The 14,598-nt window shown below is 41.2% G+C and overlaps 1 protein-coding gene across 8 annotated transcripts in view; it reads left to right on the top strand.

The window, feature by feature from the left end:
- rps6ka2 (ribosomal protein S6 kinase, polypeptide 2) overlaps positions 1–14,598 on the top strand; it is a 426,863-nt gene that overhangs the window by 248,930 nt on the left and 163,335 nt on the right. For all 8 annotated transcript variants that reach the window (XM_043696117.1, XM_043696115.1, XM_043696114.1 and 5 more), the window contains 2 exons: positions 7,200–7,316; positions 11,709–11,790. In XM_043696117.1, the coding sequence (XP_043552052.1) occupies positions 7,200–7,316; positions 11,709–11,790 (199 nt within the window). The remainder of the gene's footprint in view (positions 1–7,199; positions 7,317–11,708; positions 11,791–14,598) is intronic.

Here is a 14,598-nt window from a genome sequence, read left to right as displayed (position 1 = left end):
TGAACAGCTTTGGGATTGAACAATAAAACAAATGGAGCACAGCTGAGAGCAAACTACTATAAGAACAGTTCATCAGAAAATATAAATAACAAATTGATGAGAAACAACTTGACTTTGACAATGTCCTCTTGCTTTTGATAAATATTTGACTTCAGGCACAAAGAGAACACTGGTGAGATTATGCTTCAATAGCAGATATCAACTCCAAGCAGAGTATGTGGAATAAAAAACTATCTTTGGATGAATAACATCACTTTTTTCTTAGAAAATTAATAATATCACCTGACCTAGATGTTAAACATAGAGAAGATACAATCTAGTTTCCCCACTCATTCCTGCAGTTATATCAATGGAAGTTCCTTCAGTCAGATTGATTAAATCTCTGATATTCCAAAGAAGAAGCAAAATCATCAGTTTTATCTATATTTGGTCACAGACTTACCTGCCCCACTTTCTGACAAAGATGACTCAAATTAAAGACTTGTGCAGAACAAGGAAAGATACAAGGAAAAATTATTGTAAAACTTTTGAGATTGTATAAATGTCAATTAATATATTTGGAAAGGGTTAAAAAACTTGGGAAGGACTGTTGTGTCAAGGTATTAGATCCTGCAATGATGGAATGATCATTACCTAATGTAACTACAAGTTGGAGCTGGTGTGTAATTATCATGTGTAATACTATTTAGTATAAATGCATAATAAATTGTGTTACTTTGAAATCTAGGTCTGAACACATCCCCTTACTTGGCCTTCTACATTGAGTTATACTGCACAGAAACAAACCCTTCAGTCCAACTCAGCATTGTCGACCAGACATCCTAATCTAACCTAGTCCCATTTGCCAGTATTTGGCCCATACCTCTCTAAATCCTTGCTGTTCATATACCCATCCAGATGCCTTTTAAATGTTGTAATTGTACCTGCTTCCATCTATTCTTCTGGAAGAAAGAATCATATCAGTCTGCCTGGCAGCCTAACTCATTATTGTAGCGTCAAACTACATGTCAAAAGAGCCAAGTTCTCATTCTTATTTTGAAAGACCACAGGGCTTATTGCCATCATGATGCAGCTCCACTTTTCCTGGTTTTCACTACTCTGAACTTGCACTGAAGCCCTAGGCTCCATCTGGTGGTACATGTTAGTCAGTGCAGGTAGCAGCTACAGTCACAGAGTCACAGTCATAGGTCATGCATCACAGAGACAGACCCATCAGTTCAAACCGCCCATGCCGACTAGATATCCAAAATTAATCTAGTCCCACTTGCCAGCATTTGGTCCATGTCCCTTAAACCCTTCCTATTCATAAACCCATGCAGATGCCTTTTAAATGTTGTGATTGTTCCAGCTTCCACCACTACCTTTGGCAGTTCATTCTATATTTGCACCATCCAATGCGAGAAAATGTTGCCCCTCAGGTTGCATTTAAATCTTCCCTCCCACCTTAAACTTATGCTGTCTAGTTTTGAATTCCCCCACCCTGGGGAAAAGACCTTGATTATACACTCTATCCATGCCCCTCATGATTTTAAAACTTGCATAAGGTCACTCCTCAGTTTCCAACAAACCAGGGAAACCAGCCCCTTCAGACTTCAGTTGCCTCCTACACGCACTAACATCTGCTAATAGATGGAGCCTGATCAATCTAAAACAAAATGAATTTTTTTCTTAACATTTGTATATATTGTAATTTTAATTTTAAAAAAAGTAATAGAATCCTTACAGTGTGGAAACAAGCCATCTGACCTAACAAGGAGAAAGTGAGGACTGCAGATGCTGGAGACCAGAGTTGAACAATGTGGTGCTGGAAAAACACAGCAGGCCAGCTGTGTTTTTCCAGCACCACATTTTTCAACTCTGACCTAACATGTCCAGACCAACCCTCTGAAGAGTAATCCACCCCCCCCACATTTACCCCTAACCTACACATTCCTGAGCACTATGGACAATTCAGCATGGCCATTTCACCTAACCTGCGTATCTTTGGATTATACAAGGATTATACAGTCAGTAGAGGCTGGAATTGAACCCAGGTCTCTAGTGCTGTAAAACAGCAGTGCTAACCACTAAGCCACCCTGTTACCATACTTAGGGATGTGGCTATTTAGGAATGTAGAGAATTGCAACTGGTATTGTTTATCATTCTTTTTCTGTTGAGAAACGCCCTCAAGTACACAACTGCACAGTATTTCTTTTATATTTAGTGATTTGTTTCATTTTGGAATCATTGCAGCTTGGAATGAACACTTATGCATGTGAATGATACTCGCTTTCAAATTCTACATTGGTCTTTCTCGGTGAGAAATGTTCAAGGGAACCCAACTCTAGTTTTAACATTGAAACCTATGATTAACTTAAAGTTACTTCACACAAAAGTGACTTTCCCCCAGCAACACAGCCACAATTGTTGGGATCTTATACAGACTTTTAAAATTCTAACGGATCAGCTGGAGTAAGTGTAGAAAGGCTGTTCCTGATGACTGGGGAGTCCAGAACTAGGCGCCACTGTCTAAAGATTGTGGGGTAGACCATTTAGGATTCAGATGAGAAAAAGATTGTTCACAAAGAGAGTGATGAATCTGTTGAATTCTCTTCCACAGAAAGTGGTTGAGGCAAGACATTGAATGCTTTCAAGAAGGAGTTAGATATGGTTCTAAGGACTAAGGTGATCAAATGGGTATGTGGAGAAAGTGGGCAGAGGGTACTGAGTTCGATAATCATGATCATTTTGAATGGTGGACCAGGCTCAATGGGTTGAATGGCCTATTCCTTTTCTCTGGTTATTAATTATAAGTGGGGGCTTACAGTATTTAAACTTGTGACATTGCTGAGCCTAAGGCAGCACACAAATTTCATGTAGTTCAACAAAACCATTAGTGGACTAAATGTTTTCATAATGTTCACAAGGTAAGGTCCTCAAGTATGTCACTTGATTTTAGTCAAAAATACTAAAAAAGCTTGCAATCACAATCACTTATGCATCCATATGTGTAAATTGATAACATTATCCAATTTTCATGCAAACATTTAACTATAGCAAATCAATATTTATTGAACATAATATTTGATAAACTTAATTGTCACCTTTAAACCCAAGTTTATTGAAGAAGGAACACAGAAGCAAATTTTAAGCAATGCCTCTGGATACAGAGATTCTCAGGTGCTTGTGGGAACAACATTGAGCAGTATTTTCTTATGTCTGGTTGGTGTGAGTAATGCTGAGAAAGATGGGAAAATACAATGCGAATGAAAATATTAGGTTTTGACATTGAGAATTTCTTTTCTGTATTTTTCCTCAAATCATAATTGGCAACTTCAGATCCTTGGAAATAGGACTATCCTATTTCCATGTATTTGTATCTCATTAAACCCCAAAATATTCATAGAGTCAGAGAGATGTACAGCACAGAAAGAGACCCTACAGTCCAACACATCATAAGTTGACATAAGTAGGGAAGATGTGTTGGGTAGGCTAGAGGTTATTAAGGTGGACAAATCCCCAGGACCGGATGGGATCTATCCCAGGTTGCTGAGGGAGGTGAGACAGGAAATAGCTGGGGCCCTGACAGATATCAGGGTCAAAAAGGCATATGGTATGCTTGCCCTCATCGCACAGGGTATTGAGTATAAGAGCTGACAGGTCATGTTAAAATTGTACAAGACATTGGTTCTGCTGCATTTAAAACACTGTGTACAGTTCTGCTCGCCACATTACCAAAAGGATGTGGACGCTTCGGAGAGGGTGCAGAGAAGGTTTACAAGGAGGCTGCCTGGTATGGAAGGTGCTAGCTATGAAGAGAGGTTGAGCAGGTTAGGTTTATTTTCATTAGAAAAAAGGAGATTGAGGGGGGACCTGATTGAGGTTTACAAAATCATGAAGGTTCTAAACAGGGTGGATAGAGATAAGCTTTTTCCCCAGGCTGAAGGATTCAATAATGAGAGGTCACGCTTTCAAGGTGAGAGGTGAAAAGTTTAAGGGGGATACACATGGCAAGTACTTCACACAGAGGGTGGTGGATGTCTGGAACGCAATGGCAGCAGAAGTGGTAGAGGCAGACACGGTAGATTTGTTTAAGAGGCATCTGGACAGATGCATGAGTAGGTGGGGAGCAGAGGGACACAGATGCTTAGGAATGGGGCGACAGGTTTAGACAGTGGATTTGGATCAGCTCAGGCTTGGAGTCGAAGGGCCTCTTCCTGGGTTGTAAAGTTTCTTTGCTCTTTGTTCTTTGTACATCCATGCCGACCAGATATCCAAACCTAATCTAGTCCTATTTGTCAGCACTTCGCCCATATCCCTCTGAACCCTTCCTATTCATATACTCATCCAGATGCCTTTTAGATGGCGTAATTGTACCAGCCTCCACCACCTCCTTTGGCAGCTCATTCCTTACACGCACCATCCTCTGCATGAAAAAGTTGTCCCTTAGGTCCCTTTTAAATTTTTCCCCTCTCACACTAAACCTCTAGTTCTGGATTCCACCATTCTAGGGAAAAGACTTTGTCTATTTAGCCTATCCATACCTCTCATGATTTTATAAAACTCCATAAAATCACTCCTTAGCCTCTGATGCTCCATGGAAAACAGCTCCAGCCTATTCAACTTCTCCCAGTCGATCAAATCCTCCAACCCAGGCAACATCCTTGTAAATCTTTTCTGAACCCCTTCAAGTTTCACAACATCCTTCGGATAGGAGGGAGACCAGAATTGCACACAATATTCCAAAAGTGGCCTCACCAATGTCCTGGACAGCCGCAACATGACCTCCCAACTCCTTTACTCAATGCTCTGACCAATAAAGGAAAGCATACCTAACGTCTTCTTCACTATCCTATCGACCTGCAACTCTACTTCCAAGGAACTATGAACCTGCGCTCCAAGGTCTCTTTGTTCAGCAACACCTCCCAGGATCTTACCATTAAGTGTATAAGTCCTGCCCTGATTTGTCTTTGCAAAATGCAGCACCTCACATTGATCTAAATTAAACTCCATCTGCCACTCCTCAGCCCATTGGCCCATTGTATTCTGAGGTAACCTCCTTTACTCCAATTTTGGCATCATCTGCAAATTTATTAACTATATTTCCCATGTTCACATCCAAATCATTTATATAAATGATGAAAAGTAGTGGACCCAGCACTGATCCTTGTAGCACACCACTAGTCACAGGGCTCTAGTTTGAAAAGCAAACCTTCAACATCACCCTCTGTCTTCTATCTTCAAGCCAGTTCCGTATCCAAATGGCTAGTTCTCCCTGTATTCCATGTGATCTAACCTTGTTAACCAGTCTCCCATGAGGAACCTTGTCGAACGTCAAGTGGCTCATCCAATTCCTGTCCAGGTAGGCTACCAGCAGTCAGTCAGGAATGCAGAGTATGATCCTGCATTCAGAGGGGAGAGAGGAGTTTCTCATATTGTTAAACAAAGGTAAGATTGGAATATGTTGTAAAGTGGATGTGAGAGCAGAAATTAGCAATGCAGGAGTAGCTGGGACGGTGAATAACTCATCCCCTCCACCTCGACAGTGAGTAAGTAGGAAGCACAGAGGGCAGGATGAGGTGGTGGGAGCCATCGAGTGGACATAATACAACAGTGAGAGTTGTAGTCCAAGAGCCTTGGTGAGACATATGTGCAGTGACAAAGCTCTCGTGAGAGTTGGCCCTGTAAATGTGAGGTTGCTGAAATAAAATGGTGGCACTCACCTCTGTGGCAAGCAGGAGATTAATGACCTTCCTGAACTGCTGGGCATCTCAGAACACAGCTGCGATTTCTGTCCTGGTTGGCTGAGTCTGGGGCATGTCTCCAAAGGCAGTGGACTGGAAAAAGAATGGCCCTCTTCTTCGCCACCTTGTCCACCAAGACCTCCAGGTCCCTGCATGAGGAATGAGCTTTACCTTTCTCTGGACCATATCTTGAATGTGATAACTTGAGAACCATGGATTGAGGGCCAATACCTGTCTTGCAGTCTATAAGATGGTGTGCAACTGGTCTTTAAATATAGTAACAGGGCACGAACATCTGAAGCTCGCTGCAGAAGTGACCACGTGATTCCCTGATGAAGGAATCTAGTTGCCTAATTGCTCAGGTGAAGAGAGGATGACTGTGAGAGAAACAGCACTCTGAGCCATGGGAGACTAGGTGCTATGAATCTCAGTTGAAACTTTATTGCTGGAACAGCACAGCAGGTCAGGCAGCATCCAGGGAACAGGAGATTCGACGTTTCGGGCACAGGCCCTTCTTCAGGAATGAGCAGAGAGTGTTCAGCAGGAGAAGATAAAAGGTAGGGAGGAGGGACTTGGAGGAGGGGAGTTGGAAATGTGATAGGTGGAAAGAGGTCAAGGTGAGGGTGATAGGTCGGAGTAGGATGGAGGCGGAGAGGTCAACAAGAAGACTGCAGGTCAGGAAGGCGACGTGGTCGACGGTGCCCTCCACCGCATCTCCTCCACTTCCAACTCCCCTCCTCCAAGTCCCTCCTCCCTACCTTTTATCTTCTCCTGCTGAACACTCTCTGCTCATTCCTAAAGAAGGGCCTGTGCCCGAAACGTCGAATCTCCTGTTCCCTGGATGCTGCCTGACCTGCTGTGCTGTTCCAGCAATAAAGTTTCAACTTTGATACATGAATAGGCAAGGAATAGAGGGATACGGACAGCGCAGAGGCAAAAGGTTTTTAGTTTACAAAGGTGTCATGCATCAGCACAGGCTATGTGGGCCAAAGGGCCTGTTTCTGTGGTGTGCTTTGAATTATCAGGTATAAGATGGAATGTAGGTTTGAGGTTAAAATCAGACCAGCCATGATTTGATTGAACAGGGGCACCTATCACATTTCCAACGCCCCTCCTCCAAGTCCCTCCTCCCTACCTTTTATCTTCTCCTGCTGAACACTCTCTGCTCATTCCTGAAGAAGAGCCTGTGCCCGAAACGTCGAATCTCCTGTTCCCTGGATGCTGCCTGACCTGCTGTGCTGTTCCAGCAATAAAGTTTCAACTTTGATCTCCAGCATCTGCAGACCTCACTTTCTCCGCTATGAATCTCACTCAACAAAACACTTTAACCAGAAACAGGAGAAAAACTTGCTCATTGTTTTTGAATCCTAAAAGGCCAATTATAGCTTAAATTATTGGATGCTGAATGTAAATTTGGTTTTTTGCAGTTTTGTAGGATCTTTAAAGTAATATTCTATGTAATTATTTCCCTGCAGGATGAAGGTATCGTGAAAGAAATAGACATTAGCAACCACGTAAAAGAAGGCTTTGAAAAAGCAGATCCCTCTCAGTTTGAATTGCTCAAAGTGCTGGGTCAGGGGTCCTATGGAAAAGTAAGTGAATTACTAGAATTGTTTGGTTTATGATGTCCTGCTGCAGGAATCACAAAATGTTAATTTGCAGATTGTTGTGGGAGAACTACACTGGGCAATAATGACTGACTGCTTCACAAGGTGTCTCCAAAGTATAAATGTCCAATAGAATCATTAAGATGGTTAAATTGTCTTACTTGTACTATTACTTAGGACAAAAAAACTCCCACCCAGGTTTCATCAATGGATATATGAATTAAATGGATATTATTATGGTCATTAACAAATGGTGTAACGATATATTAACAAACCTAAACTACAGGTGAAAATGAGGACTGCAGATGCTGGTGATCAGAGTCGAGAGTGTGGTGCTGGAAAAGCTCAGCAGGTCAGGCAGCATCCGAGGAGCAGGAAAATTGACGTTTCAGGCATAACCCTTCATCAGGAATGAGGCTTGTGGGCCATGGGGCCGTGGGAGGGGGATGTGGTGGAGTGGGGGGAATGTAGCTGGGAATGCAATAGGTAGATGAAGGTGGGGGAGAAAATGATAGGTTGGAGAGGAGGGTGGAGCGGATAGATGAGAAAGATGATAGACAGGTCAAGAGGGCGGTTGGAGGCTTGGGACTGGGATAAGGGGGGGGGAGGAAATGAGTAAACTGGTTTAATCCACATCAATCCCATGCGGTTGCAGGGTCCCAAGGCAGAAGATGAGGCATTCTTCCTCCAGGCGTCAGGTGTTGATGAGATCATGTTGCTGTTGGTCACAGCGGAATGAAAGCTCCTCAGTTCAGTCTCTCAGACTCAAGTCTTTTATTGAGTTAACAGTTTAATGTGCAGAATCTTGGAATGTTGTCTTTTACTCAGACAGTGAGAAAGAGAAAGACAAAGTGGAAGAGAGAGCATTATTGCTTTGCAAACCTCTCGACAGCTGGAAAGATTATTTTCTTTTCCAGGACAGGGAGAGAGAGAGACTGCTTTTTATTGTTGGCTTCTTGGAGGTCTCTTTTCAACTGCACCACTCCCAGTCTGTGGCAAAACAGAAAATAACAATCGAAAGGCTGTTGCTCACCAACGCTGCAGCCCAATGTTCCTTCCACTGGTTTGTCCAGCAAAAGGAACAAATTCATCTCCTTTTCCAATCTACTTAACTCTTTGTAAACATTGAGAAATACAACACAATTCCACTTTTGACCTTTCAGTTCCAAAAAGACATATGGTAAACTCTCTGCATCCAGACATTGTCAAGTTTTCCTACTGTATAATATTTGCTAACAACGTACAGTAAGCAATTAGGAAGGCAAATTTAATGCAAATTGGATGGACTAGTATGAAAATAGGGAAGTGTTACTGCAGCTCCTTGCAGCTCTTTACAGACGCTTGGCAAGACCAACCCTGGTGTACTATATACATTTTTACATTCAGTTTAAGAAGGATATAATTACAACAGAAGCAGTTAAGAGACAGTCCCTTTGGAATCAATACTGGTATGGAAGTTCTATCTTATGAAAAAACATTAACAGAGTGTGCTTACCCCCTTATATAGTGGTCCCCAAATCTTGTTTTCTGTAGATCAGTTTAAAAAAAAGAGTTCAGCAGGTTACTGATTTACAATTGGCCATTTTGTACAACTACCCTTGACCAATGTTTCAATATGGCTTCAGTTCTAATGAAAAAGTGATTTATTTCAAGTTAATGAACAATGAACACCAAAGAAATTAGGAAATGTGCAAATTGATACTGCCTTGATAAAAGTGGCCAAGCTCTCACTACCCCAAACTCTTTTGTTAAAGCAACAGTCAGCTGATCTGATGGTGACAATGTTTCCATGCACCGCCCGCAACTCAATTATAAGGTTGTCAATTCTAGTTGCCCATACTCCTGGTTGTTTCATTCCATGATCTTCTACTACATGTAAATTATACATTTCAATTATCATTATGAATCATGAACAAAAGTGTTAAAACCAGTGAAAAGAAACAAGTTAGTTGGGATTGAACACTTGCCTGCTGGTAGGACTGAAAAGGGAGGGGTTCATGAATCCAGTGAGTGATCAGTCTCCACTATAAATATTCCACCAGTCAGTGGGTTAACTGAGGCTCTTGGGCAGACAATTAACGCTCATGTAAAGGTATTATTCTGCCACTAAAATTAAACTGCCAATGGGAGAGGTCCATGCTGAGCAGCCAGCCTGACAGGATTTCAAGTTTGGGTTGCTGGGCCTGAGATGGTAATGGGGTGGTGGGGGTTAAACATCCTTAATGTACCTCCTCGGCGGGCACCTCATATCTGATATTCTACCCCATGAGAGGTCGTGGGGAATCTAGAGTCTTGTATAATTCAGCCCTGTCTTTTTAAGTGCTGATTTTCCTTTTGAACTGGTTGCTGGAGCATCCTCACCCCAACCCCACACTCTCCTATCTCTGCTGGGAACTGGCAAGCAAACGCACCACAATTTTCATGTCATGTATAAAACTTGGTGAGCCTCCTAACGGCCACAAGGTTACTACAAACAGTGCTTGGGATGTAGACCTTATTCGGCCATTAATTGCCCTCTTAACGGATTCAACTGATAGGAGGGCATTAGGACTGTCTTCCTAGCCCAAGATGTATTTGGGGTAGTGGTAGGGACCTGTTTGTCACTGTAGTGCCTGATTAAATGCAGCAATCCCGCAACTGAACTCACCATGGTGAAAGACACAAAGTTCCATCCATGATGTATAAACTAGCTGTATGTTAGGATCAGGATAGGCCATCAGACCCTTGAAGCTTTTTCCACATTTATGAAGTTTGCAGAGAAACAAATAAGAATTTAATACTTAATATTTACACACAATAATGTTTCAGGCTTGGACTTTTATAAGTTCATAAACTCAAGCCTGATAAGTTCTTTTAGATGTTTCAAAGCTTGCACCAGCTCACAAGAATATCATGGCGGAAAATATTAAAACTTTCGGTGGGGTCCACATAATGACAAGCATAATCTCAGAGGAGGTGTGCGTGGGATTCATATTCAAAGTCATCAAGACCCACAGAAAGGTCATGTCAAGATCGTGAGGCCAGGAAGGCATAGCAATTCGGAATATGAAGCCAAGATTCATATCATTTTTTCACTTTTTCAATGCCATCAAGTGATGAAAATCCAGTCCCAGGTGACAAATCCAAAGAATTTAGCTATCATTACCGCCCAAAATCTGGGCCATTTTTACAATAATAGCAGTCGTGACAGCAACAAATTGCCTTCATCAAATGTCTTTAACTAGAAAGCATTTCAAGTTGCTTGATGAAATTGAAATAAATAAAGGAGGTGATATAAAGGTGAGAAGAGACCCAATTAAGAGTTGTAAGGAAAAGAATGAAAAGACAGTATCCTTCTCAGTACATTAATGTAATTAGGGATACAAAAGGATCGTATTTTAGTAAGTGAGTGCTTTCCTGAGAAATTGACTATTTTGCAGGTCTGTTATTCTGACAGTAATAATGTGCCCTGCCGCTGACCTGCCTGACACTGTGTGACACAAGAAACCATGTCATGCAGGGTTCCAATTGCCTTCACTTTCAGGCCTCCAGCTTACTATCTGACTTCTGTAGAATGTAAATATGAATCTCTTTTGCTTGCTTGGGCTCTTTTCGAATTGACGATTGCCTAGCCTTGGTTCTGCCATAGTGCAATTTAATTAATCTTAAAGAAAGAATAAATTGAACAAAAGAACTTCAGGCAGGATTCACAGAAGACTGGTTGATCTGAGCGAGTTGATTAAAGTGGTCACAAACTTTATTAACATATCAGTTCTCAGTAAATTGTCAATAACAGATTACTACTTTGTTAGTGCAGAAGAGGGAGAGTCCAGGATCTGCTTCCCGAATATGTGATTCTTTTACATCATGTTGTTTTCCAGTAAGGCAGTTTTTTTTTTAACCATGTAGTGAATCTTGCTTCCTGATTTCTTGCTGCAGAAGACAACTGTGGGAGGTCCTGGCCATATATGCCAGTGCCTTAGATGAAAGAATAATGACTTATATATTCAATATTACAGATAACGATGATTTGGGAGAGACAAACACAGTGCAGATGGCGCATGAAAATTCAAAGTTCCATTGATGGAATGCATGGATAAAATTATGATAGATTAGTTCAATGTGGAGAAATATGAGGTGGTCCGTCATGGATCCAAGAAAGGTAAATCAATATTTACCAGTCCCGATGAAGGGTGCCAACCCGAAACATCGATTTTCCTGCTCTTCCGATGCTGCCTGACCTGCTGTGTCTTTCCAGTTCCACATTTTATTGACTCTGACTTCCAGCATCTGCAGTCTTTACGATCTCCAAGCTTCTATTCAGAGCCCACTTCAAAGACAGTTAATTCGTTATTAAGCTGCTCAGATAAGTAACACTTTCTTCTATTTTCTTCCAAGGTATTTCTTGTTAAGAAAATAAAGGGCTCTGATGCAGGGCAGCTCTATGCTATGAAGGTACTAAAGAAGGCAACACTGAAAGGTAAGTGCGAAAGAGTTGACACATGCTGAGTTATTAATTTTTTAATAAATCCATATGATTAATCAAAGGTGAAATATTCTCTTATTGTGCTTACAACTATGTTGAGCCTGACCAATATTTCCTAAAATTAAGAATGTACTGCTTAATTCTGTTACTTCCAGCTTTCTTCAAAAGGTATTTATATATTGTAACAGATGCAAATATAGACAGAAAGACAGTAAAACAGAGTAAAAGGAGGCCAATTTTCTTCTTCAAACAGCAATTTACACCATCGTGGGCTCCATCCAATGCATCTAATTCCCTTACAAAGGTCAGCAATCTTAGTTACAGTTCCTTTAAAAATGAAGTTCGAAAACCTATCCTTGAAACTGTTCTTCGCCATGTTAATTGAGGAAATGTATCAATGAGATTCAATACCCCAAAAGCTCAAAAATAATGGCATTTTATAGGAATTACTGCAATTTTCATTTATTTGGTGCTGCGAACATGGTAAAATAATCCATGGCATTGTACAAAAGCATTATCGGAAAACATTTGATGTCAAACCAGGCAAAGAAAGTTTTAAAACCTGTGGTCAAAATGTCTGCTTTTAAGGAGTAACTTAAATGACAGAGGGATGGAGATCTTAGTGTCTAGACATCTGTGTGGAATGCCACTAAATTGTGGTGAAAGAAATCAAGAATGTGAAAGAGACCACAATTGGAGCAACAAGAAGCTACCCAGAAGGTTATAGGATCGGAGAAGGTTACAGAGATAGAGTACAGGGAGCCCATGGAGGAGTTTCAACACAAGGATGAAAGATAAAAAATGAGGTTTGCCAGCCTTGAAGCTAATGTTTATCAATAAGCACAGAGGTAAGCAGTGAACAAGACTTGAATGTGACTTGAACAGACGAGCTCAAACTTCTAATGGGTTAGAAAAATGAGGCCAACCAGCGTAGAATGCAGTCGAGTCTCTGGTCTCCACAAGAGACAGGATGAAGCCTGGCTGGAGATGGGGTGTTATCGAGGAGAGAGTAAGAGACCTTAATAATGGAGAAGATGAAGGGTTGAATGCTTAGTTCAGGTTTAAATGAGATGCATAAGGTTGGGAACAGTTTGGTTCACTCTTAAAGACTGACCAAGAATAAGGTTAAAGTCAGTGGTCCTGGCATTAGGTTTGTAGTACAGACCAAAGATAATCACTTCAGCCTTCCCAATATTTATTTCATAGAAATCTCTGCCCATTTAATGCTGGATGTCAGACAAGCACTTAGATAAATCAGAGGCAGCAGAACATCGATTAAGAAAGATAGGCGGGAAACCAAACATTTGTCAACAGATTATTTTGTAGGACACTGGCAACATTACATAATACATTAAAGTCTTGAACACAGTCTTTCTTCCAATGCCCCCCACCATTAGAATGCATGGTGAAATGCAGTACCTCCCTTATTTGAATACTCCAACCAGTTTTATACTGGATTTAGATTATTTCTGCCACCTGCCTCTTCATGGACTCAGATTACTTCAAGGACCTTTCACCCTGATACATTTGTCACCTATTGAACAGGGATGGGGGAAAGCTTCTTCTTTCAATGAACCTCGCCAGAGACCTCCTTGGTTTAAAAACAAACCAAAACTTATGATGTAGTCATGACAATTAGATAACTGATGTTGCAAACAGGTAAAACAGCTGGAAAACTGCAGGCCTGTGTCATGGACAGTTTTGTTTCCCTATGGTCAATTTGAGAACATTTAACATCACTCTCGCCAAGATAACCTCCTTCAGCACAGATTGGGAACTGAACTGTGGACCTTTCTGGGATGATTTTCTGATGAGTCACGCCCCCACAGTCACTTTCAGCAAGACTGCAACAGGAATCCCAACTTTTGTAAAATTGTGTTTTTGTTGTTCTATAACCAAAATTGCACTGGTGGAATGAATGAACAAAAAAGTTACATTTATGCAATGCCTTTCATGACCTCAAAATGCCCTGAAGTGCTTCAAAGATACCTTTGAACACACCAATCAATATATGCACAGCACCGTGATACAAATAGTAAAGTTGAAATGACCAGATAATCTGTATTTAGTGATGCATGTTGAGGGGTAAATGTTGTTCACAACGAGAGTGAGAATTCAAAAAGTGGCAGGGAATTGTTAACGTTCAACTTAGAAGGTAGATTTAATATCTGATTGAAAACATGGAGCCTGCAACAGTGCAACACTCCCTCAGAGTAAACGAGAGAACTCTCACAGCGATCAAACATGGCAATCTGCCAATGCCTGGATCAGTAAACCTATCTGTGATAACTGAAGAGACCAGTTATATTGGACTGAATTATGTAAAGTTACTAGTTCTGTCAGAAGAACTGGTATGTAGTTTTGCCAGTAGGAAAAATAAAATTACTTCATCATCAAACCCATTTCAAAGGTTTAAATTTTAAAATATTCTCGTCCATGATGTTTTATGAATTATTATTGCATTGCACATTCTAAAGCAATATTAGGACATAAAATGCATCTTTATTTTCAAGATTGCAATCTTGAAATCTTGAATTACCTCCACTTCCGTTGCATCTGCTCCCAGGTGGTCCAATTCCACCACAGAACATTCCAGATGGACCCCCCTTTTTCAAGGACTGCAATTTCCCCTCCCACATGGTCGACGATGCCCTTGAGCATACCTCCTCACTTCCCACAACACCACCCTTGAACCCCACCCCTCCTATCACAACAAGGATAGAACCCCCCACGGTCCTCATCTCCCATGCCACCAACCTCTGGATACAACATAGAGACCATTCCCGCTGCAAATCCCCTGTC

This window comes from Chiloscyllium plagiosum, chromosome 9 (assembly GCF_004010195.1).
Source record: "Chiloscyllium plagiosum isolate BGI_BamShark_2017 chromosome 9, ASM401019v2, whole genome shotgun sequence".
Classification (NCBI taxonomy): Eukaryota; Metazoa; Chordata; class Chondrichthyes; order Orectolobiformes; family Hemiscylliidae; genus Chiloscyllium; species Chiloscyllium plagiosum.
Note: the sequence above shows the minus strand (reverse complement) of the source record. Positions and strands in the feature narration are given on the sequence as shown.